The following is a 27,020-nucleotide window of genomic DNA, read 5'->3' as shown; positions in this document are numbered from 1 at the left end:
ATTTTTTTTCCTGCACATGAAGATTAGACTCTGAGTCAGTAAAAAAACTCCTGCAAATTGGTATGAAATTATTGCTGGTTATTATCTGCTTGCACTATGTGAACCTGCCTTGAAAGGTGAACCATCCAAGAGGTCTCATTTTTAAGGATTATCTAATTAAACAAGGGCGGAGAAAAGAGAAATGCCAGTAAGAAGAAAAGAAGGGCAATCCTTACCTAGGAGGGAAACCAGCTCTACAGTGCACTTAGCCAGCTGTTGCTCTGATGCTGGGCACATAAACTGGAAATCATGAAACAGAAAATCAACACTCAACAAGACTTTGATCATCAAGACAACCATACTGGTGCATCTTGTTTGGAAGTTTTGTATTTGGAATATTCAAGTATTGCCATACTTCGGAGTGAGCAGCTGTAAAGAATGGCCTTGCTCTTTAAGGGGACTGACCCTTTCCAGGTGGTGGCTCACAGGTATTTGTAAAGGAAAAAAATAACACATATCTGCAGCTTTCAAAACCAATGATCTACGCAAGTGTTTTGCACTTATGATTATAAACCTATTTCCTAAGAAGTGGCCTGAATGCTGGGTTTGAAATACAGAAATGACATAGAAAAAGAGACACACACACAACTCCATCCCCAGCACAGTCCAGCTGAGGCAGAATGAAACTGGCACGGCCTCTCCCATCAAGGGATACTGCTACCAGTGGGATTGTAGGAGGGACCAAGAACAGAGGGGAAGACAGGCAGGCCAGTGCCACCAGGGCCTGCTCCAGCTGGGTCCTGAGGACAGGATCCTTATCATCTGTTTTTTAAATTATTGAGTGGAAAGATTTGTATCGCCCTGAGAGGCAAGATATAAATTACTGAAATAAATGCATAAAATTATTCTCCCATATAATTATGCTGGTGTTACCAGATGCATTCTAGTGCCTATGTAAGTCAGCCTCAGAAGTAATTCTACGTGTACTTCATGTCTTTCTACCTTTCTGCATTGAAGTGTTTGGCTCAGCCTTCCCAACAGACTTTCCAGGTCAACATACTGGATTTCTTCATCGCTGTCCCTTGGACCCACAGCTATGCAGAGCAGATCCTAAGCAGAACAGCATTTGTGATTCAGGATGCACATTTATTTTCTCTAGGACCCAGAGAACTCTGCTAACCATACAGAAGAGACAAAATGTCACAACAGAGCCACTGACAGGACAAACAAGGTGCCAGGATTGCCAGCACCATCCCTCCCACTGCCCTCAAAGCTGCTGCTTTGGGAGCAGAAAAGTTCAGTGGGAGTGAGGGAAGGAGGGCAGTGACCCGAGCAAAGGAATTACTGATCGGAAGAAAGATTAATGAGCAGGAAGACTGACAGACTTGTTACCTTGATTTCACTGATGATCTGGGAGGGGAATGCAGCCTGATGTTGGCAGTCTGCGGGGCAGCTCTTCCTCCTCTGTATGTCTTCAGTGGTACCAGGCAAGGTGTGCACTTGAGCTTTCAGCATGCGACTAAAGGTGGCTTTTACTTCTCTCCTTATCAAGGCTGTAAGGAACAGGCAGTGGCACTTACTCCTTTGCACACTAAGCAGCTGGAGAAAGGGGCAACCACTGCATACTCGTATATAAGCAGCTCTGCCTTTTCCCCAGCTGTGAGGCTGCTCCTTCTGTTTCAACAAGTGTGGCACCACCTCTGCTCAGAGGTGGTCTGGCTCCCATCCAGAGCACAAGCAGCACAGATCAGGAATGGGAAACTTCATCAATCACACCTACAGTCTAGGTTTTCTTCCAAGCCGCCCGAGGCATATATTTGGTCCTGCTCCTCTTCTCAATGTTATCCTCGCAACACCCCTGTGAGGTATGTTAAGTGAACAGTCAGTGACTGGTCCAAGCTCACCCAGGGAATGTCATGGCTGAATGGGAACATGCATCCAGGCGCTCCCTGGCCCACCACAGCCATCATAGCACATTTCAGTGGTGCTTGCCTTCCAGATTTTTTGACCCGCACAATTAGCTATAATGAAAACTGCAGGCCAAAATATCTGGATGGACATAAATTGTCAAGCCTGCTTTAGATGGGACAAGATGAGAAGGTGGGTAGGGATGTTGGGAAGAGAAAGGCCACAGTGAGAAATGTAGAGTGGCTGAAGTTCCCAAGAACCACACCTTATTTTAATAGATGATCTTTGCAGCCTGCCTTTCTCATACCAGGCGTAATGGATAATTTATTTTAAATTATGGCCAATCGAGCAGGATCTTTTTAAAGCTTTTTCTGGAAGGGAGCCAGAGTTCTAAGTCCTATGATGGAAATCTATGTACTATGGGAGGGCTGAGTAGCAAGCACAGTGTGAGTGTGTACTCATTGTCCATTTTGAGCTAGTCACTGGATACCAGAGAACGGGCATATGGGTGAGAAGCTAACTAGCAAGACTAATGTTGCTTGCTTTCATCTGGCTCTGTGTGGCACTCTGGGTAGGAACTTGGCCAGATGGAAGGTTTAATTTTTTGGTTATTTGTCCAGGAGCTATTAAAGGCATCTATGATTCCCGTTCTGTGAGTAGAGCCCTGAAAAGAATTCTGAGAGCTTGTGTTATTGATCAAGATGAAGAGGTCCAGTGAGAGAGGTCCTAACCGGTTCTGGATTGTTGGAACAAAGGCACTGAGGCTTGACCTTCCTGGAACTATTCCTTCTAACAAAGTCTGCAATATGATCTATTATTATTATTATTATTATTATTATTATTATTATTATTATTAACATTTCTATGCCGCCCCTTGCCGAAACCTCGGGGCGGCTTACAACACGTTCTCCCTTTATGTCTTGAGCTGAGATAGATGCCAGGTTCTCATTGAACTCCTCAGAAAATTGATCACCTTTTTCCTCAAAAATCTAATAAAAATTTAGAAGTGTGGTCTGAGAAAGTACAGTTGTTTGGTTGGAACACCTATATTCTAACATTTTAGCCACACGGTGGCTGCCAAAGAACAGGCATTGCATTATAGAGTGTCTTGTGTGGCACCTGCTATAAAGGCAAAGCATCTGATGAGTATGGTTGGTAATCTATGAAAGGTAGCGTCATTTAACACATTGAAATGATTCCCATGAGGTTTGTTTTAGGGTTGTCTTGTGTTGTCTGAACACAGCAGGGTGATTCCATTGTGGGCCACTGGAAGTGGTTGGCTGGACAGAGCAGCCAACTTTTTGCAATCCCAGCAGCAACTTCCCTCCCACCAATTCCAAGACAGCATTTCGGAAAGACCACACAGTTAGGCTCCTCGTTTTTCCATCAGTAAATTCAGTCAGGCAGCTGAGACCTACAAGCTGTTGCTCCACACCATTACAGGTTACAAATCATACTCTGGAAGGGAGATGACATCAAGCCACTTGGTTTTGGAAGGATTCCTGACAAAGCTAGCTTTGCTTGTCTCTTTTGCAGGTTTGCTGCCCGATTCTTTTTTCATTAGAGGAGACATGAGGAGTAAAACAGCAATGGAAGGAAAAGATGGAAGGTTTTAGGGTCTGGAGAGTAAAGAACTGACTTTGAGGATTTTAATTAAGGAGAACAGTCAATAGTTCAAATATTGGGACAGCAAAAGTAATGCCTGAATAAATTAGATGAGTCATAGTTCTATGCAAAAGCAGGGATAAACAGGCAGAGAGAGCCTGTGGCCAGTACAGCATTCCGTTTCCTGCACCCTGCTTTTTCCTGGCCATGTTAATACCCTGTTGAAAGTCTTCCTCAAACAAACTTCCAGAACAACCTGAATTCCTATTTTTGTCTTGTCTAGATTAAGTTCCCTTTTATTAAAATCCTCATTCACCCTACACATGAAAGACATCCTTACCTTTCTATCAAACTTGGGACTCTTTTTATTATTGGCTAGAGAAATGGGACTTTGTATAGATTTAAATATGTTTTTAAATTATCATAAATAGAAAAAAAAATGTGGGGGCTGACCCAGCAGGTCCGATGTTTCTGATGATTGATGTTGTTTTTAGCTTTCCTTTGTTTTAGGGTTATTTTGAATAAAACTTATTATAAAAAAAAAGAAAGACATCCTTACCAAGAGCAGACCAGCATACCTGTGATATTGGTGGAGAGCCAAGCACAGGCCTTTTCGGTAGCTAGCCCCACTGCGATATTTGCCGCACAGCTCAAAACCTTGGGAAGAAGAGCAGGAAAGAGTTGTGGTTATTTTCACTGGCATGATCAAGGCTGCTAACACAACTAGAACGAACAGTAATTTCCAGCAAATTAATGACAGCTTCAGCAAATGTACGAATCAACTAGAAAATCATTCTTGAAAGAAAACTGAAGAACTGTTTTAGGTATTCCTGCTGTTGGCAGCTGATGATACCCTGTGACAACAGCGATGCAAGTAAAGGCTAGTTTTAACTCCTCCAACTGCTGAAAAAAATATTTATTTGCAGGGGCATGAAGAAGGAAACAAAATGGTCCAGCTAGAAAATAAAACAGCCCAATTGTTCTACCAGACTATGCAAGCAGGCCTTGCATTGTCCAATATGCCAACCAGACCATTTTTTTTAGCTGGAAAAAGCAGACTAGCATTACCTGGTCTGAGGAAAACTAGTTACATCTGCTATAATGGGACTGACGGCATTGAATTTAAGATTTTATTTCAGCTGCTTAATTATTTTAGGGAGAAGGTTTGACAGCATCAGACAACCACAAGCCTTGTGCACCTTTCTGGCCTCTGGCAATTTTCAAGTCACCATCTTAAGAAAGGCACAGCTTTCTACTGTAAAGATTAAACAAGCAAAAGGAGAGGAAAGGACCAGGATCTAAAAGAATACTTACTGCTGCAGATGTCTCTTCAGGCAGTAGGATTTTTACAGCCTCGGGGCTCTTCTTCCTGCAAAATCTATAAATATGCATTGAAGGCATTTCTTAAAACAGAAGCTAAAATGTTACTACAGGGCAGATAATTGGGAGCTAGCAATTCTGGGATCCATTTCAAACTAGTCCATAGTGGTGGATGAAGCTGTGCACAGAACTGTGTTCCCATTCAGTGTCCTCGATATGAGGCCCCCCACACCAAAAACTGAAAGGGGAAACCAAAATCAAGTCACAAAGGAATGGCTAAGTAGTTAAACTGACTAATTCTAAAGTTAGAACAAAAGCAGCCCTGTACCAGACACTGCCCAAGGTTATATTCCAGGTCAGCAGCATGAGAACTAGAAAAGTAAAGAAAGGTTTAGATTGACTCGTCCTTCTTACTCTTTGCCTTGAATAAGAGCTTGTGTCCCTTCTTCATACAGCTGAGAGCACACCTCATCCAGCAGTTTGTCATGATTCACCTCTTCTATCTTCATGTTTTCTTGTAATATAACTTCGGCTTTTTTCACCAGCTCTGCTACCAGGGTTGCCCTGCAAAACCAAATGTTGAACAAGTTAAGGAATGAAAACTAAAACCTATCCTGAGAATTTAGCTGCACTTGGTGTCTATTTCACAGGTTTTTTTTCACATTTACAATTATGGTTTGTAGAGACTATTTAAGTCAATGGTTTCACGGCATCATGGGAAACTGTGGCTTAAGAAGGGACAACACTTAAACTTCTCACTCATTCCCACTCCAGCAAATCAAAGTTGTTGACCCAGTAAAGTTCCATGTGAACCAGACCTGCTATATGATTATTTTTCTAGAAATATTTAAAAGATGTATACTGTTGCCCTTCAACAAGTGGCTCACAAGAGGTCATAGTAACAATAAAATAAATTAAAACTATGAGAGTCAATAGTATAACAGCAATCAACAGGAATAACAACACACACCAAGCAGCAAATGATTAAAACCATCAAGGAAAATAAGGTTGCCTGGTCTGAAATAGCATCCAGGTCAGCACCCAGGGGCAGCCTTTCATAGTCCGTGTGTCATTTCCAAGCAGGTGGAGTCAAGTGGTGCATCGAAGAGGGCAGAGGTACCCAAGGAAGGTCAAGATGGTGTCATACATGTTCAATCCACATGCAATAAGCTCATTATCCCAGAGCTATACCGAACTGGCACTGATCGGATGGAATTCACCGCCCCACTTTTCTCATTTGTTGGTGGTGGTTCCAGAACAATGGGTACAACCAGGTATGAGACAAATTAGTTAAATCCACGGAAATATCAAGCATCAATTACAAGCTGTTGTCACATAGACTGACCCAACAAGGCACTGGTCTGATGTTCTATCAAAAAGAGACCTAGAGTTTCTCCCTTACAGACAAATCATGAAGCCCAAGAAGAATGCCCTTCCCTGCCCTTACTTGATGTGCTTGACACAATTTGATCCTATTCTCTCTGCCACAAATTCTACTGTTTTCCGTAGAGATGGGGACTGATTGTGGAAGAAGGCGTGCTCCAGCTCTGCCTATTAAAAGGAAGAACAAGAACTCCTAAAGGAATCAGAATACTCCATATGATCCAACTTACTGAAAGAAAAATTATTTCAATAGTACACCTAAGCACTCTGCATTTTAAATTAAAGTTGGAATTACAAAAATATCAAACAAGTACCTTTATCAACCCTAAATCCCCTTTAAAAAGAGAGGGAGAGAAAGGACATAAAATGCATATTTCAGATTTCCAACCTACTTAACCCTGCCCATAAAATAGCTGTTATTTCAACTGTTAAGAACAGATTTTACACGTTTTTCCTGCCCCATTTCTTAGGCTTGGCAAGAAGTGTAGGTTCTCTTAACTTTGTTTCCTTATGCTTCTCCATTCCATTTCTTTACCTCCCTAGAGATTAATTACTTCTTGGGAAACTCAGTCCAGAATTAGTGGCAAGGTCATATTGCTGATTCTAGCACAGATACATGAATGTACTACAGTCAAAGTTGATAAATGGGACTAGTAACAATGTGGGTTTCCTGGAAAATTTTAAATTGGAAAATTTTCCTATCCAAATTAAGGTAATTTGCTGAACAAAGCATTCAGTTTACATGTGAAAATGCTACAATGCCCTATGGAGTGACTGAGTTAAACATGTTAATGTCACTTGTATTTATTAAAGAAAAATGAAAAGCATCCCTTTTTTGTCTCAATACAGCACTAATATTTGGCCTGAAATATTTGAGGGAAAAATAAGCTACACTAAGGATACAACTCAATCACCTCCGTGGAAGATGCACAAAAGTTTCTTGACTCAGAGGCACAACAGTCGTTTCTGTTGCTGCCATCAACCCTCATACCTTACACTCTATGCCGATATATGTTAACCCTAACCCTAACCCTAGATAAAAGTGCCCAGGAGTAGAAGGGAAGGGAAGGAGGCTGGGAAACCAATAGAAGCAGAGAACTTCAGCTACTGGGAAGTATAGAAATGAATGAATGAATGTGGCCCCAAGCCTTTGGTCCCAGCCTCCTCCCCACCACCTGACATACCCCTTTTTGCTTAAGCCAAAATCCCGTGGTAACTCTGGATTGGAGAGCTCAGTGCCGTTCAGCCCAGTCTTTGGAGTGCCAGCTCTGAGATGACAGGATCTTGGTGCTAGGGCTCTAAAAATTAATTCCTATGGCCCTCCAGGACAATGTCAGGAAGCCATACGATTGTGCCCTTAATGTGATATTAATGTTGTATTCTGTAGACATCTTTATTGGCACATTTATAAAAATTGAAGGACAAAAGCATGCAGTTCCCTTACATCATTTACATTTAGGAGAAAAACTAAGCTACTGCGAAGTTGACAGATTAACCAATATTAAAACTCCAAGAACTGTATGACATGCTGGAAATCAGTCATTTATTTCAACACAGTTCTCCTGCTTGAAGCTGTTGGGGCACTTTCAGTTTCATTGTTACTACCTATGAACTCTGTTTGACACTGGAATGATTATGTGTTCCAATGAACCTCTCACATAGTTGCTAGGGAGAATCACTAGAGAAATGTAAGGCACAACACTGAAGCTGCACGCTTGCCTAATAGCCTAATAACAGCCTAATACTGTTATTTACAATTGGCAGCAAATCATCATTATTTGTCAACTTACGAAATGAGAAAAACAAAAATAAGGCACTGGAAATTTTTTCCTTTTGGAAAATTTCCCACCCACATTCCTGGGATCAGCCTTAATGAGCAAAGTAAATATATCTAGAAATTCATATTGTGTAAGAAGGGGAAGGGGAGAGCTAGCTAAATCCATTACTTGATTTGTCAGTATAGTGTAACTGTGACAAACTAAGAAGCAAACAAATACACAACTAAGCATGAATAAGTGAATGTGCTGGTATATGCTGCCTGACTGCTCCATCTACGAGTCGCTAAACAACCCAAATATGTGCAAACCAGGAACTCAGGCTTGTCATTTTCCCAACAAACCAGAAAAAGAACCCATGGTTTGTCACTGGGTTATTTCTCTGGCTTCTCGGAGAAGAAACAAGCCTTAGTTTAGGGTTCACACATCAGATGGAGAGCCCCTTCCAGTAGGAGTGATCAGACAGCATGTACCACCATGCGCACTCAGAACAATCCAAGGTTTAAAAAAAAAAACTGGGTTGCTGTGACATGCAAACTGAGCTATCAGAGCGGCTGCTGTCCAAAGCAGGACATCCTTGGAACTAGTGGGGTGGAAACACTATACTCACCTGTAGGGCAAGTCAAGATACAGACAGGCAAGGCAGTAAAGAAAGAAAATAGAAAATGCGACTCAGAAAGCAGAGTACTTTTTAAAATACACATATTCAACTCTATAGGGAACTCACAAACAGAACCTGACAATTATATGTAAGTCAGTGACCAGGAGGAGGAAAACTCAAGTGACCAACCATGGCCCCAACTCCCTTAGAATGCCAGAAATTACATTCTATCTCCTGACTCAGACCAGTCCTGGTACCATTTCAGAAAAGCAAGCTGGACCCCCACGTACTTTCCCATGGATTATTCAATTTGTTGCTGTCATGTGTTGTCAAGTTGTCTCCAACTTATGGCAACTCTATGAATGAAAGCCCTCCAAAATCTCCTATCCACGACATCCCTGCTTAGCTGTTCTATGGAGGCTTCATGAGTCAATACATCTCTTATTTGGCCTTCCTTTTCTTCTTCTGCCTTTGACTTTTCCTAGAAGGATTATTTTAAATATAGAGCAATCAGATTATTCAATTACTCTATATTTAAAAACCAAATAAAAACAGACTGTGTATTTACATGGCATGCTAAGATTGGCCAGAATACATGAAGCAGAATGTTGATAACAGTGTAACAGTACACCTTTGTACTCAGAATTCATCGATCCAGAGATGCTATAAGTCCCATATTCTGTACTAAAAGAAATCACTAACACAGATCAAAATCTCCATTTCACCTACACAAATGCAGTAAAAGCTAGAAAAAAGCAGGCACATTATGCTATCACCATACTAACTGCAAGTGCCTAACCTGCTTTAACTGACCAGTTTGTGTCATTCCCACATTTAATATTTCATTTCTGAAACGCCTTCCATCCCAGAAAGGTCCCTCAAGTCTACTTAGAACTCTTTTCAAGAAAATGTTTCTCATCATAAATCAGTTTTCCTTATTTTTATTTATCTTCTTATCAACAGAGGGTAGGGAAACTCCAAGCTGTGGATACCTCCCCAGGCCACCTTGTCTCCTGAGGGCACCCCACTTTAACTGTTGCACATCACTACCAGTTTTACAACCTCCAATGCTTAACTCACAGCTTGCCTTCCACTAGTCTTGCACATTCTATTCTGCAAAAGTATGAAGAATTGAAAGGCAGGCTGGCAGGCAAATATGGGAGCACGGAAAGCAGAGCAAGGAGTGCAATATTTGGAGCATTCTCTGGACATTCTAATCAACATGCATCCACTTGTTTTGCAAGGATGCACAGACAATCGGGTGTAAGCACCACCATAAAGACTGCAGTAGCCTGCTTACTCTCCACTGGCCTCTGGGAGGGAGAAAGGGGAAGAGAGAGAGAGGAAGGGAGGTAGATGCACACTGCAGTTAGAGGAAAAGCAGCGAGAGAGACAGGGACAGGGAGAGGGCACGTGTGAGCATGAGAACGGATGCATGTACATGCCCCACTCTTGCCACGCTGCCCACCCCGGCTGTGACTTTGTCTACTAATGGAATATGGTCCTAAGCAGATCCAAGGTAATGCATACCTCGCCTGCAAAGTTCTCCCATCCCTCCATTAGAGGATCCTCTGTGAAGAGCTGCATGATTTTGTCAGAATCCTTGCTACAAAAAAAGATCTTGATTCTTGCACTAGATTTCTTTACCTGGAGTTTCTGCTGAGTGATGGAAGGCTTTTGGGCCAAGGCTTCTGCAGCAGTTGGAGTTATTTTTCTTACATAACCACCATTCTTTATGCCACTTCCCAACACAAAAGATGACAGGAGTTTTCTCAACTCACCTAAAATAAAAATGTATTTGGTTATTAGCTAAAAAACACAAATAGAGTAGGAGATATGAAAATGCAGGGAAGCACTCCCTGACATACTCCGGTCCCAGGCATTTAGGGACCAGAAGCTCAAAGAAGAGAACTCTGAACTGAGTTGGGGAAACAAAATGTCAGTAGCGTAAATGAAAAACTGAGCAATAGACAAATATACCAACTGAAAGCAGGCAAGCAGGTGGAGTATGGGCTGTTTTCAAAAGGCAGCTTCACCCTTTTTATTGCATATTGCAATAATACAACCTAAATGCCATCACAGCACAAACCATTGTGGCCAGGTCTCTCCTTTCAAATAGTTGGTGTAGCCAGCACATCAACCAAAATTGAAGGTAGGCACTCTGAGCTACAGCCACGATCGGGCAATAAAACATTAGATCCAAGCAAACTCACCAACTATGAACCTGATTTCCACAGGAGACAGCTGCTCTCTCACAAAGCGCCATGTCTCCAGCCAGCTAATACACTGTCAACAAGTCCGTCTTATCTGGCTTGACTTTCAGTTTATTCATCCTTCACACTGAATCTGGAAGAATCCCACAGGGCAATTCCATGGGGAGGATTACCTTCTGGAACCTATCCTAAAGATGGAGTGGATTCAATGCAGTGTGAATGGTCTGGATCTAAATAGGTGGCCTGGGGAATTACCATGATTGATGGGACTAAGAGATACAGGAAGAAACATGGGGACATCAGGCCTTTGTTTCTTTTCTAAAATACCTATCAGTCAGTCATCTTTTCTTCAAAAATTGAGAGAAAGCAGCAGCTTTTAGAAGTTTATTTGACAGTCCTGCTAAGTCCTTGATCATAGGACTCAGAACAGATATAGCAACCATGGATACCTAGAGCTGACTGGAGTCAAGGAAGACCAGGGTAGCTGTCCCAAACCTAGTGCTCTTCAGATGTTTTGGAATACGACTCCCAGCATTCCTGACTACTATCCATGCTGTCCAAAACATCTGGAAGTCTGGACTAAAGGGATGTCCACTGACTTTCTTAGGAGAGGGATTTATCCTGCAGTTTATTCTTGCTATGAACTAGCTGGAAGTCCAACTGTGTATGCATTCAACTCTGTGTTTAACACACATAATCACCCTTTAAAAATTACTTTTAGAAAGAGCAACTCTTAACAGCATTTGTTATCATCTTGTAGTTCAAACACAGGAACATGCTTTAACACACAACAGAGTATGTTCCTACCATTTTAACTATCATTAGAAGTATTAAATGGCTCAGGGTGCCAAAGCTATAGCAAAGATCAAATCACCAAACATTAGTTATTTCCCCGCTATATTTTATGGATTAAGGACACAAATATATTCCATGAAACTATCCAATAACAGCAACTTCATCTCTGATCAGGCAGCTGAAGCTTTTTCCTAGAGCTTCTCTCCAATGCAAATAAAGGAGGAATTTTGACCTTAAGAAGTGCATTATTTCACTTAAAACATCCATTGATAAATAACTCACCAAGATATGGACAACATGTATAAAGCAACTGCTGATCCACCAAAGGCACAGAGTCCTAGGAAAGGGGACAAGAGCAAACAGCATATTCTGACTCACTTCAGAGGCACTGGATGTACTGAACCCCACAGGCTGTGTTTTGGTCCCAGGTCTCTCTAAGGCTAGACAAGCCTTAGAAAACTAGTAAGAGACACTCAGATGTCTGCACAAGCTCACATGCATCTATACAAGTTTACCAGAGATTGAGCGGTTGTTCCAGGGTGTGCTCTCAATTCTTCTGATCTCACTTTGCCAGCAAAGAATAAGTGTTCTGGAACGGTAGGCACCTGGAAGACAAGCCCTGAGTGATCATGTATGCATATTGTATTGCACATGAAAAAAATCACAAGTACCAATAGAAAGAACATAACTTCCTAAACTGGTGTTGAAAACACTAGTTTATACCTGAAAAAGCCACCCCAAAACTGCAAGGATCAGTAGCTTATTTAGGAAACACATCTCTTTATCTCCAGACAGTAATAGACATCTGTAAGAAATAGAAGGGGAGAATATTAAACTCAATTGTCTGTACTGAGTTTTACCTGTTCATATTTCTTCCTTTGAAATTTTTAAAAAGTTGATCCCATATCTTAAAATTTTAACATTCATGCAACAAGACCATCAATATTTGACACACATGACCAGGAAAAGACATTCACTGTCACCTTTCTTTGTTTCTAGAATCATGCATTAAGGGAAGGATTTGTTAATATTTAGATGCTGTAGAGCAATTTAACATTTGTGGCTGGAACAATAAAGATCAGTGAAGGTTTCATATATTGTAAGAATTATATATTTAATAGCACTACACACTTCTAGTCATTTTGTTAATGTAAAATTAACAAAAACTTTTCAAAGAAATCAGCATCTCACATCTTAATTTAATTCCTTGCTACCAATTTCAGACAAGATCCAATAATCCCTTTGCAACCTCTTACCTGTACAATTGCAAGAGTAGAGCAAATATCTTCTCATAATAGTCAAGAAATGGGGCAATATAATCCATTAGGGAAAGGAACTCTACAGCCCAAGGTACAGTCAACACTGTGCGCCGTTTCTGAATTGATTGCTTCAGCAGCTTCAATATATCCAGCACAGGATGGGTCTTAAGAGGAATAAACATTGGGAAATATTAAACAGATGCCATGTATTTATCTTACACTTTCCCATCTTGATTTGATGTTCTTACTTTTTAGATTTTGTATCTAATAGCAAACATCTCTATACTTGAACTATCATAAAATGGCAAGAAGCAATGCTTCCTTTTACTACCAGTTCTTCAGCATGTTACTTTTATGGGCAATTGCTGAACTACTATCATTTTGACAATGAACTGCCAATCAGCAAGAAAAGGAGGTGGGCATCTCAAATCCCCTTATTTCTTATTCCCACTTCCTTAGACTGGGTTCTCACAATCAAAACAATAAATCCTTTGTTAGCAAACATAGATCTGTTTGGAGTTGGGGGTATGGAAGAGTCACTTAACTGCTGCCAAGAAATCTACTGGCATCTGATTTTATATGTGTACCATTCCTGCATTGTACTGGTAAGCCTTTTAAAATCCAGTGCAGCAAATTCTGGCTAAGAAAAGGTATCATAGCTACTTCTTCAAAATAAACAATAAGCTTTTGGCATTAGCCAAAAATGTAGTATTTTTAAAGGCTCCAAATGTCTTGAGGCTTCTTAAAGATGAACTATAGTCTATGATAGTTTAAGCCACAAGGTGCCACAAGACACTTTGTTATTTTTGCTGTAATAGCTCAACAAAATTAGTGTGAAAACTGAACACCCTGGAAGTGTACTTAAGTACAGCAGTTTAAAGTCACTCATCTGATCACGCCTCATGCTTTTAGTTCCCAGTTTTCCCTGCAGTCAGCTATCAAGAGCCAGTGGCCAGGTTTGCATGACACAAATGAAGAACAGAGGCTTGTTAACCACCTGTGTGTGTTGGTTGCAGGCCAGCTCATTCCCCCAATTACCCTCACCAAAGGGCAGCTTCGCATGTCATCTGAAGCCAGGGAGGATGGTTTGCTGGAGTTGTTAATAAACCACCCAGAAAGCATGTGTATTATAGGATAATTTGTTAACCTCCTGAACAAACCACCTCACCAGCTTTAGGCAGCATGAGAAGCTGCAGGAGAGGCACAAAACAATAACCTGGTGATTGGGAGTGGTGGACTGCAGTAATCACGAGAACCAAGTCTGTGTATGACTGGGTAAGTCATGTTTAAATCCACACTCAGTCACGTGTATGATAAATCTAATATAACTGTGAAAACATGGAAGCAAAATACTGAACTTTTTACTGATGTAGGACTGTACTTCCATGTTAAGGATGTCTGAAAACATCCCTATAGCAAAGGGTTACATACATAAAACGAGCCTTTCTGTAACATGCAACACTTCTGACAAATAAATGGAGCATTTTGTCCTTGCTATCATTCTCTCTCCTTCCAAGCAAACCAGGACTATGGCTTTCTAACCACGGGGCTTTATTATGATAATGCTGACCAGTTTGGCTTTAAAGTACAAATGTAAAGTACTGCAGAAGGCAATAAAAGAAAAAAAACCAAGAAAATTGCTTAACAATAAGCTAATTCCAAATCGAGTACCTTTCCTCCCAAATTGTAAGGTGGATCCTCCTGCTTCAGGACCAATCACTTAAACTGTCTGACACATCTCTGCTAGGTCTTCACTCTCCCTGATGGTATACCAGGGATTAATGATGCTACATCTACCCCCTTCTCACTGAACTTTCCCACTGTATTTGAAATTGTCTGATTCTCAGTGACCACTGGCTGAGTTCTGGATCCTAATTCACTGGGCCATTTCAGCACCAGATTCTATTCTCTCCTCGTCTGAGTCGGAATCTTTTTCCACTTCCCTTGAACACCCTTATATAAGATGAAGCCAGTCATTACATAATGTCCCCTTACTTTTCACCAGTGTTGTACAATTGAGATAGATGTCCAATTTAAGTAGCTGAACTTTAGAATCTGCCCTCAGTCTATATCAGCAGCACAAAAAGTATTGTATGAATATCAGAGCCTCATTAACTCGGACATTTTTAACAGGCAAGTGCCTACTTCTTCCGAAACAATCCAGAGATTATTCTCATGAAATAGCTGCCTTGAAGAATGCAAAGAAGTTGCTCTCCAATAGTGGACACACAACACACAACACACGCACTTGGTTCCTTAACATTACTGCAGACTCCAGCAGGTCTCCAGTTGCTGGCTCTGACGTGCAGTAAGGCAGGAAGACAAGGAATCCAAAAAACTTTGCCAGGAGTCGGAGGCTCATAAGGGCTGCAGCAAAGCGCTTCTTTTCATCCTGAAATGGAAATAATAGCAAGCACCTGAAGTGGGACAGCAGATAATGATGCTGTTGGCAACTACATCTTTACTGTGCAAATTTCTCCTCCCAGCTGTCCTCCACTTGTGCTGGATGATGGTAAGGCTGGCAGGGAATGAAGGCACTGCATTCAAACACATCCAGAAAGCACCAGCAGGGGGAAAGCTGGTTTGGCATTTTCAAGCATTCATAGCACTTCACATGTATCATTCAGTTACAGTCCTTGCAACAGCCCTCTATGCAAGACATTATTACCCCCACGCTGCAGATGCAGGGCTGACCAAAGGAGGCCATGCCATCTAATGCCATCGAGCGAAGTCATGGGCAAGGTGAGACGGCATATCCAGATTCATGGCTCAGTCAGTTAGCCAATATGCCACAGCCTAAGACCATTCTCGCTTCTGACAAACTCGTCAGAGATCTTCATACAAAGAAAAAGTGAAAGTCTGATAAACATGTGTAGAAATTTAAAGTCAGTCTGATTCTGATTTGCCTCCACCCCACGCACAGGTTTTTTCTGGGAAAGCTTTCAATGCTGAGGGAACTGAGAACACATTCACCCATAGCAGCCAAATTCCACTCACACACACACACTAAATACACAGTCAAGTACCATTTAAGACAAGGCTGGGGATCCTCCAACTTGTAGTTCAAATCCAGCCAACAAGAGTCCACCACCATTCTGCAAAGATGTTCTTCCAGTGCTCAAGAAAGGCAGCCCCTCTCTATTTCTGAGAAAGGAAGCCCCACTCTTACCACTGGGGAGCAATGGAAATAGAACACGGGCTTTCTGCCCCAGTGCTAATAAGAGGCTACATTTCTCTAGTACAGTGGGGCTGTCCTTTATATGGTTACTCTGTCCCTTTCTCTGCATGGAGGGAGAGAAAGGTGTGTGGGCTTTTGAGTGAAGTCGTTCTCCAGACCCCAAGGGGTGACCAGGGAAAGAACATCATCCCCAAATTAGAACAGCTCCCTACTAACAGCTCCCTAATTTAAGCTCCCCTCTATAACCAAAAACTTGCTAGAGAATGTTTAATACAGCCCTACTGAAAAATAGAACCACCTGTAGAGTCCAAGCATCTGCAGCTTCAGCACTGATCCAGTAGGAAGCTGTCCACAAAACCCATGTGCATAATAAGGCAACATCTAGCAGTTTCATAATTCCAACCTCCCTTTTTCCAGCAAGAGTGCATTTTTAGACATCATGCTTAAGCAACAAACGTGAGACACACATGGCCCACCATTTCTGCTTAAAGATGGAAGAATTTATCTGAGCCCTTTCAATGATTGTGGGGCTGCTACACTCAACATGATTCCCAGTTCTCTTGAAACTGAAAGAGCATTTCACATCATATAGCCTGAATTAGATACAAGATGAAGGTAAGTTCTGGAAAATTTATTTCAACCTGGAAACTGGATTTTCTTGCCATCTAATTAGGGATTTTTTAAAATGAAGAGATATAAGCAACTTGTGTAGTTTCAGCATCCCAGACAAGTGCAGTAAGGCAACATTAAGGCTTGCTAGAAGGATTCTCAAAGGAATGGTAGAAAGCAACTGACCAATGTCTCAAGGAGATGAAGAATCAAATACTGTCACCACCCAAGTCTGTTCCTTCAACTTGTACAGTGTCATAATGGCAAATATAAACAGATTCCACAAAAAACATTTTTTTTAGAATTGGGTATGTCTGTGCTATGTGAACTACCTGCTCATCCATTGCATCTCCATCACTGGGTTCGTGTTCCACCAAAGAAAGGCCATCCAGCTCAAGTATTTGCAGACACAAACTGTCCATCAAATGCTGATTAAATTGGTAGCTTTGGAAGAAACAGCAATCAAGTATGAGTCCTTTATGAGAACAAGTTGAGCAAAGTCTTTATTTGCAACTGGAAACTATTAACACAGTGCAGAAATGTATTTAAGATGGAAGTAACAAGTATCAAGCCTCCACAGACCAGGTGAGACACTGTGGAAAGCTCTTTCCTAGCCGAAACACCAGAAACTTTAGATGATGTCCTTTCAGCACCAAAAAACAGCTTTTATTTTCTCAAACTCCTTTCCTCTAAGTTCTTACTCTGTTCTTTTTAGATTTTGAGTGGATTTCACATGGATTGAGTGGATTTATATGGCAACCCATCATGGCTAACTAGGCATCATGGGCTGCCATACTGCATGAACTTGGACCACATCCCACGTGGTGGTTTATAGGCAAAAAGTCCTGACATCTCATGGCTTGTTGTAGGGTTGTTCAATGCATGATGAGTTATCATGTCATCTAAATCCAGGAGACAGACCCCACTGTGGGTTGACAGTTGTACCAATGAAGTCATGTGGCAAAACAGTAAAATCCCTGTCATTCTTAGCAGCCTCTCCCATGCTGTGACCGCTGTTCACCAATGCCCAACTAGCGTTTTGGAGCAAACCTCACTGATTTGTTATCCTTTGTTTTTAAAAAGTGCAGCAGAAAAGTGTGCAACTGAGACTGCCATTAAGAAAATGGTGTGCACCATTAGGTGTGCATGTGTACACTTACAGCTGCTCAAAATATGAATGAGTCTTGCCTGGCCAACATCTTCATATATGTACCTACTGTCAAAGTGCAGTAGCTAACATGCATATATTAGATGCATTCACATCTTGTGACAACAGCAACTTCAGACTGTGGCAGTTGTGAGAGTGCAAGAATTTGTAACTCCAGGTGGAGCAATGTTGTGAGAATACAGACCTTGTCCCAAAGAGGGACACCTTTCAACAGTTGTTAAAAGCAGAGGTGTGAACTGCTTCCAAAAAGGGTGAGACATATGATTTAATCTCTTGCTTGTGGCAAGATCCTCCACTTTTTCTTTTCCCCTGACAGTGTGCAAGGTGGTGTACATTTTGGATTTTTCCTCAACAAAACTCGAGATGCTCAGAAAAGTGTAGAAGTGCATCTCTCTCCCTTTTACGTTGAGAAATTGAGTTTTGATAGCAAAACTGATCCCCCTTTATAAGCGGATTTGGACAAGGTAATGGGGGGGGGGGTGGTCTTGGTCGAGGATGTCCATGTCAGGAAAACAAAGAAACACACATTCTGGAACTATCAAAAGAATTTTTAAAAAATCTGGCAATCTGGAACTTTTTCTTTGAACAAGGAAATTCAAAGTGTGTGCAAAGTAACCTATATGCAGCCTTACCCAGTCAATATCATGGACTTTACCTACTGCATTTAGACAGCAGATTCTTAATACAACACTGGGCAGATAAGATTCCATACTTTGGACAACTTTGTATTGTTAAACCATCCCAAGACTTCAGTAACAGGACAGTCTATAAAAGTTTTAAACTAATAAATACATACATAAACTCTAAGTGAGCACATACACATCTCTGACTCCACCCAAAATGACAGTCTCAATTGTGTACATTTCTGCTGTTCATTTTTTTAAAGGATAATGAGATTATAATAGAGAAGCCTCATCTTCCCCTTAATCATGTGAACCTGCTGATGAGGTTTGACGTCCCCATGCCTCATCAAGGACTCTGCAAACTTCTGTCCACAGTTCTGACTAACCTTTCTTACACCAGTTTTGATATATTCTCCAGGAAATGAAAATGTATCAATTTGCTACTGCTTTATCAGCTAACTTGCCATTTGTCCAGGCTTTTGTAAGCCATATCTCAGTCACACAGCATGTGCTTTGCATGTATAAGGTCCCCAGTGCACTCCTCAGCATCTCCAAGTATAGCAGGAAAAGCTGCTGCCTGACAGATCTCTGCCAGCCTGTGTGACAACACTGATTGCTACAGACTTCCCAGTACATTCTGGAATACTACTTTTAAAGGAAAAATGCTGCAGATATGTTATTATCCCAATGCAGAGCAATATCACTTTTCCCCAGAAGAGTTACCATACAGTTTCTAACCTATGCTGCTATTTGCAATTGATAGTATCTGCACATTCCTAATTTTCAATAAACACTTCTAGCATCCATATCCATGAATGAAGTTATAAATTGTGCATTTGTAATATTGACAAACTTCTACTCATTTTACGATCCATCTGCATTTTGTGATTTTGCAGAGCAGGCTGCACAGTCATCTCACCCACATTCTTTCCAGGACCAAGCACAATTTCCTTTAATCTGGACAATGCCATTTTCACCTTGCTTTGTAGAATCTGGTGAGGCATTCCACAAACCAAGGCTGCAATTATATTAAGGAACCACTTGGCGCAGTGAAACAGGCTTTGTACAAGCCCTCTTTAAGGGTTTCATCCATGTGCTTTTCCAGCACATACATGGGAAATTCTCAGCAATAGCACCATGCTCCTAGACTAAACATTGGCAAGCTGGTAGCTTCTAGATGTTCTCCCAGAACCCTGGTCTGCTGCCATGCTGGCTGGTGCTTACAGGAACTGCAGTCCTACCCTGGCATAGGCAGCAACAGCAATAAGCAGCTAACCTTCTTGCACTGAGGATGAAGTCCCTGAAGAATTGCTGACATCCGGGGAAGGAAGGTGGCGGGCAAGGCCCTCTGATACTCTGAGGAACGAAGAATCTCTCTTGCAGTCTCTTCAATCGGCTCAGATTATCTGAACCCAGCATGTTGAGAACATCCTGGTCTGGGGTCTCTCCCCAACTTGTGCCACCACCTACTGGACCTTTACACATCTTTGGAACAAAGGGATTGTGATGGGAAGCGTGTAACTTTTCTACATACATCACCAGAAAATCCAACACCACACTTTACCCCAGTGCCTCTAATTTATGCTTGATGCTCAAAAGCAGGCACACCATTCAAGCACTTGCAGAGGAGGGATCAGCTCACTATTTTTGAGTGTTGCATCCTTGAAACCACCTGAACTGAGCAAACAGTGCACAGAAAAGTTTCATATTAACTGACACCAATTTAAAATACAGCCATGTTTGCAATGAAATGCACTCAAACACAGTTCACTGCTGCTGTTTTTGCTGTTTTTTCTTTTATTACTGTAATACTGAAACATTGCATTGCTAAAGAAAACACAGGAGATAAAAGTGTCAATTTGAGTTCAAGGAAGTGCATCTAAATGGATTCAAGTACTATTCAATTCTTCAATGCAGCTATAATGGTTTCAGGATTTCTCAAATGCGTTCCTTAGCATACAAGTCAGCTTTAGAAACCTCCAAATTCATTACAGTGAAGATTCCATTGTTCCAAGCCATTATGGACACCAGGTTAGATTGATAAAAACTACAACAGAAAGGAGTCCCTCAAAAAAAATACTGTTGGCTTTTTAAAATATGCCTGAAACTAGGGATGTGTGAGAAACTAGTTTTGGAGATGGGAATCTGTGGATTCCCTGGGCTCAGTTCCACAGACTCTGGCCCACTCTATTGTGGCTGTTAAGTCTGAGTTCCTGGTGAGTACACCCAGTTTTTGTAGCACTCCCCAAGCATCAAGCCCAGCATAACCACTGTTATGCTTCTTCCTCACATGTAGCAGCCTTTGTTTGCACTGCTGCATGTGACATGGAAAATACTTCACTCTGCAAAAATGCAAAGACTTCCTCTTGGCTCACTTTCTCAGATGAGGACAAACACAAGAGAAAGTCCACAAATGCTAGAGAAACAGATCCACGGATATTTATCACAACACTGGCTGAAACCAACTACAGTAGGTTTGCTTCACTGTTAAGAATAAGAGTACTCCTGCTCCCTCCAATATCTTTACATACCAATCCATAAATGGGTGTAATTTCTGCATATAAAAATCAATTTAATTTCCATTTCTTCGGTATGCTAAATGTTAACAGCAAAAAATAGATAATGAATTATGTCTATCATTTCCCAAGTCCCCATCCCCTGCATATTAGAGGGAAACACAAGAAATGTGTTGCTAATAATGAAGGCCTTGTTTTGCTAACATGAAGGTTGCTTAGCTTATATGAAATGCAAGCAATGTTTTACCTGAAGAAGCTGTTTCTGAAAGAGCCTTGCAAAGTGGCTGTAGTTGCAAGCTGCTGAAAGGTGAGCCATCATCACCCTGAGAAACAAGAAACAAATGATTAACGCTGCAGCTAAATTAAGAGCAAGAGAGAACTTATTATTCTAATAATCAGGTTGTTGGAAGTAATTATATATTTCAAAAATGTTCTGCTTTTCACTTACCATTTGTAAAATCCAATAGTATCCCCCCTCCCAACCTGTTGTACAGTCCCAAATGAAAAATTGCACGAGGTTACAACTTCAACTTAGAATTAGGTTTGCATCTGCCTAATGCTACAACTACAAGGTTAGGTAACTAGGACATGATCAATCTTTAGTCACTTTTGCAATATGTCCTGATACACCCACTAAGTATCATTTGAAGCCTCATATACCTGAGGCAATCCTCAATTGCTATAAACCATGACCCAAAATAATCTTCCTGAAAAAACATGACAAATTTAATAGACAGCACACAAGATACCATAATAAAGATGAGGCTACACTACAATTTCTTTGGCATTATACAAGTTCAAGAGCACTTTTTACATTCTTGTAAATTGTTTCAAATATTCTTACCTGATTCTTTCTCCCAGGCACTTCTCAAAATCCCAGCCTGTTTTTTCACAGTTATCTTCCCATTCACGCAGCAACTCGTAGAAAATATCTCTGTGGAACAAGGCAGACAGGTTAGCTTCAGACATCAATCCATAATAATCAAATGCACCACCAATTATATGAATGGTACATGGTTTATTTATTTGATTTATATCCCGCCTTTTTTCTTACAAGATCTCAAGGCAGTTTACATCATTCTCCTTCTCTGCTCTCAATCTTATCCCCACAAAAACAATCCTGTGAGGTAGGTTGGGCTGAGAGCCTATGACTGGCCCAGAGTCACCCAGCTGGCTCTATGGTCAAGCAAGGACTAGAACCCAGATTGCCCAAGTGCTCTTAATCACTCCTCCACACCTGCTCTCAAGGGGGTGGTGGACAACTTGCGCTGCCTCTCCAGCTCTTTTGGTCTACATCTCACAGCATGTCTTACCACTGGCTATGCCAGCTGAGGTTGGTGAGATTGTGAGCTTCCAGAACTTTTGGTTTACAGGCTGACTACCCCTCCGCTTACAAGTTTCACAACTGTAACAGACTTTACAATTCTGCAATAGTTTTAATTCTTCTGCTTTCACAGTTTTGCGAATTCAAGAATAAAGACCAAGGAAAACACCAAATGAATTTACAGTGCAGTACTTAGCATGACTACTCAGAAGTAAATCCCACCAAACTCAATGGGACTTTGCCCCTGGTAAATGGCAGAGAATCCCAAGACACTTATCTGGATGTAAGTGCCAATGAGATACATTCAAACTTTTAAGTGACCCCCCCTTACTTCAAATAGGAGATGGAAAGAAAAAAGCACATCAGTTGCAGCAGGAATATGGGGTGGCCCAGATCCTCCCACTGGAGTCTCACTGTTTCTTATCCCTGCTATTATGTTCAACTCAAAAACAGAAGTGGGCATGAGAGAGAAGAGAGATTGGAACTTGCCTGTGTATGGAGAACAGCACTTACTCTTTCCCCATGTTAGCATGTCCCACCTCCCCATGTTCCCTATTTCCAGCAGCTGGGGTTGTGTTACTGGCATGCTCCAGAAGGTGAATTCTTGCCATTCACTTAGATCAGATAGCAACAGGAATGGCCTCCAAGAAGCTTCCTCTAGCGGCCTTTCCCACCCTTGGATGAATTCCAAGAGGTAGCATGAACCTGCAGGCCATAGCTTCTGCACCCCAACTCAAAGCAAGGGAGGAGAATGTGTGGCATTCCAGATGTTATTGGGCTGCGATCCCTTAGCCAGCATGGCCAATGCGGCGGAAACAGATGGTAGCAGAACAACAGCTGAAGGGTGACATTTTCTCAATCTTTGACCTAAAGAATCATCTCCTCCTTTATATACCTTATACTACCTTTGGAGACTACTGTAAGGAATGGACTAGACAGTTATTCTTGGCATGTTTTCCAAGGTCAGGGTTGCACCAACTCTTCCGATGAGGACTGTGAAGACTGGGAGATGGGAGGGGATGGGAACTAAGGATGATGGTGAGGCTGTCTCAAGGCCACTGACCCCAGATTCTCAGACAGGCCATGGGAACAGGCAGGGCTTGGAAGGGAAGGGATGGGATGGGACGAAGGGAAGGAGGAAGATGGGCCCATGTCCTCCCTGGTCCCTGACCCCATGATGCATTGTTGGGTTAGAAGAGCTACCACTTAGAGGCTTGTGTTGATCTTGGAGGCTAGCCCTTCTCCAGAGGGCACACCCAGAGGGGTAGAGTCCAAGGTTACTGAAAAGGACAGTTTTCAGAAGTAGTTTCTAGTTTCAGTTCAACTAATCAAACTGTTCATGTACAGAGACTAGTCTTTCAGTTATAACTGAACAGGATTCCCTCTTATGACCGAAATGGGGAACTCTGGTTTACAGCTGCTTAACAAGGATGGCTTTTTAGTTAACTGACATTGATGTGGATATTACAGCAGAGAGGTAATGAAGGATGGGAAAAGAGGTAAGGGAAGAGTGCATGGCCCTAACTTGTTTACCAACTTCATAAGCCACAGGCCATGAAGTTTGGAAAACATGCCTGAACCAGGACTATGAGTCTGAACGACAAATGATAGCTGCACTTTCATTTTCTGTTTCATGTTTAAAGCAAACTAAAGCAAATGCTGATTCATACATCATAACACCCCACAATGAAAACAAAGACTACTCACCTTTGCTTCTTGAAAACATGAAATGCCTTATCACTAGAAAAGTTAGACCGATTGTCTGTTTCTGGCTGAAAGGACACTGATTGCACACATGATGGCAGCAAGAGGGAAACCTATTTAATTTATGAAATAAGATACACATAATATAATTCTGCTGATTTAACATATAGTCCATTAAAAGCCTACATACACATAAACAAACCCAAGGGCTGAAATTACAACTTTTTTGGACAATTATTTTTTGCTACAGTTTAGCATCCAATTAGCTTTAATGATGTAACATGGTCTGACTGACTCGTTTTCACTAGACCAAGCTTCCTACCTAACAAAATAGTAACATACCTCATTATTTCATACAGTCTTCTAAAACAAAGAGATACAATAATATTACTCCTCAAAAAAGTTGTCATTTCTGACTGCAGATGAACTTTCTTATACATACGTCAAAGAAATGTCTAAAAAAGCTAATCTCTACTTTTTCTTGTTGTTAGTCACGAAGTTGTGTCCGACCCATCGCGACCCCATGGACAACACTCCTCCAGGCTCTCCTGTCCTCCACCATCCCCCAGAGTCCACTCAAGCTCACACCAACTGCTTCAGTGACTCCATCTAGCCACCTCATCCTCTGCCGTCCCCTTCTTCTTTTGCCATCTATTGTTCCCAGCATTAGGCTCTTCTCCAGGGAGTCCTTCCTTCTCCTTAGGTGGCCAAAGTATTTGAGTTTCATCTTCAGGATCTGGTCTTCTAAAGAACAGTCAGGGTTGATCTCCTCTAGGACTGACCGGTTTGGTCGCCTTGCGGTCCAAGGAACTCGCAGGAGTCTCCTCCAGCACCACAATTCAAAGGCCTCAATCCTTTGGCGCTCAGCCTTCCTTATGGTCCAGCTTTCACAGCCATACATTGCAACTAGGAAGGCCATAGCCTTGACTATACGCACTTTTGTTGGCAGGGTGATGTCTCTGCTTTTTAGTATGCCGTCTAGCTTTGCCACAGCTTTCCTCCCCAGGAGCAAGCGTCTCTTAATTTCTTGGCTGCAGTCCCTGTCTGAGGTTATCTTGGAGCCCAGGAAAATAAAATTTGTCACTACCTCCATTTCTTCCCCATCTATTTGCCAGGAAGTGAGAGGACTGGATGCCACCTCCTTCACCTGCATTAAGAGGCTCTTTAGTTCCTCTTCATTTTCTGCCGTTAGAGTGGTATCATCTGCATATCTGAGGCTGTTGATATTTCTCCCAGCAATCTTAATTCCAACTAGTGATTCAACTAGCCCCGCCTTTCTCATGATGTGCTCTGCATATAAGTTAAATAGGCAGGGTGACAGTATACAGCCTTGCCAAACTTTCTCAATTTTGAACCAATCAGTGGTTCCGTGTCCAGTTCTCACTGTTGCTTCTTGACCCACATATAGGTTTGTCAAGAGACAAATAAGATGGTCTGGTACTCCCATCTCTTTAAGAACTTGCCACAGTTTGTTGTGATCCACACAATCAAAGCTTTAGCATAGTCAATAAAGCAGAAGTAGATGTTTTTTCTGGAACTCCCTAGCTTTCTCCATGACCCAGTGTATGTTGGCAATTTGATCTCTAGTTCCTCTCCCTCTTCAAAATCCTGCCTGTACTTCTGGTAGTTCTCGGTCCACATACTGCTGGAGCCTAGCTTGTAGAATTTTGAGCATAACTTTGCTAGCATGTGAATTGAGTGCAATGGTGCGGTAGTTTGAACATTCTTTGGCATTGCCCTTCTTTGAGATCAGAATGCAAACTGACCTTTTCCAATCCTGTGGCCACTGTTGAGTTTTCCCAATTTGCTGGCATATTGAGTGTAGCACTTTTACTGCATTGTTTTTTAGGATTTTGAATAGCTCAACTGGAATACTGTCGCCTCCACTAGCTTTGTTGTTGCTCAGACTTCCTAAGGCCCATTTGACTTCACATTCCAGGATGTCTGGCTCGAGGTCAGTGACCATCCCATCGTGGTTATCAGGGACGTTAAGCTCTTTCTTGTATAGTTCTTCTGTGTAATCTTGCCACCTCTTCTTAATCTCTTCTGCCTCTGTAAGGTCCCTGCCATTTTGGTCCTTTATCATGCCCATCTTTGCATGAAACATTCCCTTCATATCTCCAATTTTCTTGAAGAGATCTCTGGTCCTCCCTATTCTATTGTTTTCTTCTATTTCTTTGCACTGTTCATTTAAGAAGGCATTCTTATCTCTTCTAGCTGTTCTCTGGAAGTCTGCATTCAATTGGATGTATCTTTCTCTTTCTCCCTTGCCTTTCACTTCCCTTCTTTCCTCAGCTATTTGTAAAGCTTCCTCAGACAGCCATTTTGCTTTCTTGCATTTCTTTTTCTTTGGGATGGTTTTAGTTGCTGCCTCTTGTACAATGTTGCGAACCTCTGTCCATAGTTCTTCAGGCACTCTGTCTATCAGAACTAATTCCTTAAATCTATTTGTCACCTCTACTGTATATTCATCAGGGATATGATTTAGGTCAACCCTGAGTGGCCTAGTGCTTTTCCCTACTTTCAACTTAAGCCTAAATTTTGCAACGAGAAGCTCATGATCTGAGCCACAGTCAGCTCCTGGTCTAGTTTTTACTGACTGTATACAGCTTCTCCATCTTTGGCTACAGAGCACATAGTCAATCTGATTTCTGTGTTGACCGTCTGGTGATGTCCATGTGTAGAGTCGTCTCTTGGGTTGTTGGAAAAGAGTGTTTGCTATGACCATCGTATTCTCCTGACAAAATTCTACCAACCTGTGCCGTCCTTCATTTTGTACTCCAAGGCCAAACTTGCCTGTTATACCAGTTATCTTTTGGCTTCCTACTTTAGCATTCCAATCCCCCATGATGATAAGGACATCATTTTTTGGTGTTAATCCTAGAAGGTGTTGTAGGCCTTCATAGAACTGGTCAACTTCAGCCTCTTCAGCACTAGTGGTTGAGGGTAGACTTGGACTATTGTGATGTTGGTTTGCCTTGGATTTGAACTGAGATCATTCTGTCGTTTTGGAGATTGTATCCCAGTACTGCTTTTCCTACTCTTTTATTGACTATGAAG

At 41.7% G+C, this 27,020-nt stretch overlaps 1 protein-coding gene across 1 annotated transcript in view; it reads right to left on the bottom strand.

The window, feature by feature from the left end:
* CDAN1 (codanin 1) overlaps positions 1-27,020 on the bottom strand; it is a 46,754-nt gene that overhangs the window by 9,844 nt on the left and 9,890 nt on the right. Inside the window, exons 8-25 of the mRNA XM_044435857.1 lie at positions 23,964-24,073; positions 21,777-21,866; positions 21,180-21,255; positions 19,693-19,901; positions 16,958-17,069; positions 15,087-15,230; positions 12,836-13,002; positions 12,303-12,384; positions 12,095-12,184; positions 11,862-11,916; positions 10,219-10,352; positions 6,260-6,363; positions 5,227-5,376; positions 4,807-4,870; positions 4,071-4,149; positions 1,372-1,532; positions 982-1,089; positions 216-279 (exon numbers count right to left, since the gene is read on the bottom strand). Of these exons, the coding sequence (XP_044291792.1) occupies positions 216-279; positions 982-1,089; positions 1,372-1,532; positions 4,071-4,149; positions 4,807-4,870; positions 5,227-5,376; positions 6,260-6,363; positions 10,219-10,352; positions 11,862-11,916; positions 12,095-12,184; positions 12,303-12,384; positions 12,836-13,002; positions 15,087-15,230; positions 16,958-17,069; positions 19,693-19,901; positions 21,180-21,255; positions 21,777-21,866; positions 23,964-24,073 (1,999 nt within the window). The remainder of the gene's footprint in view (positions 1-215; positions 280-981; positions 1,090-1,371; positions 1,533-4,070; positions 4,150-4,806; positions 4,871-5,226; positions 5,377-6,259; positions 6,364-10,218; positions 10,353-11,861; positions 11,917-12,094; positions 12,185-12,302; positions 12,385-12,835; positions 13,003-15,086; positions 15,231-16,957; positions 17,070-19,692; positions 19,902-21,179; positions 21,256-21,776; positions 21,867-23,963; positions 24,074-27,020) is intronic.

The sequence above is a fragment of the Varanus komodoensis genome, unplaced genomic scaffold, assembly GCF_004798865.1.
Source record: "Varanus komodoensis strain SLA01 unplaced genomic scaffold, ASM479886v1 scaffold3, whole genome shotgun sequence".
In the NCBI taxonomy this organism is placed as follows: domain Eukaryota; kingdom Metazoa; phylum Chordata; class Lepidosauria; order Squamata; family Varanidae; genus Varanus; species Varanus komodoensis.
Note: the sequence above shows the minus strand (reverse complement) of the source record. Positions and strands in the feature narration are given on the sequence as shown.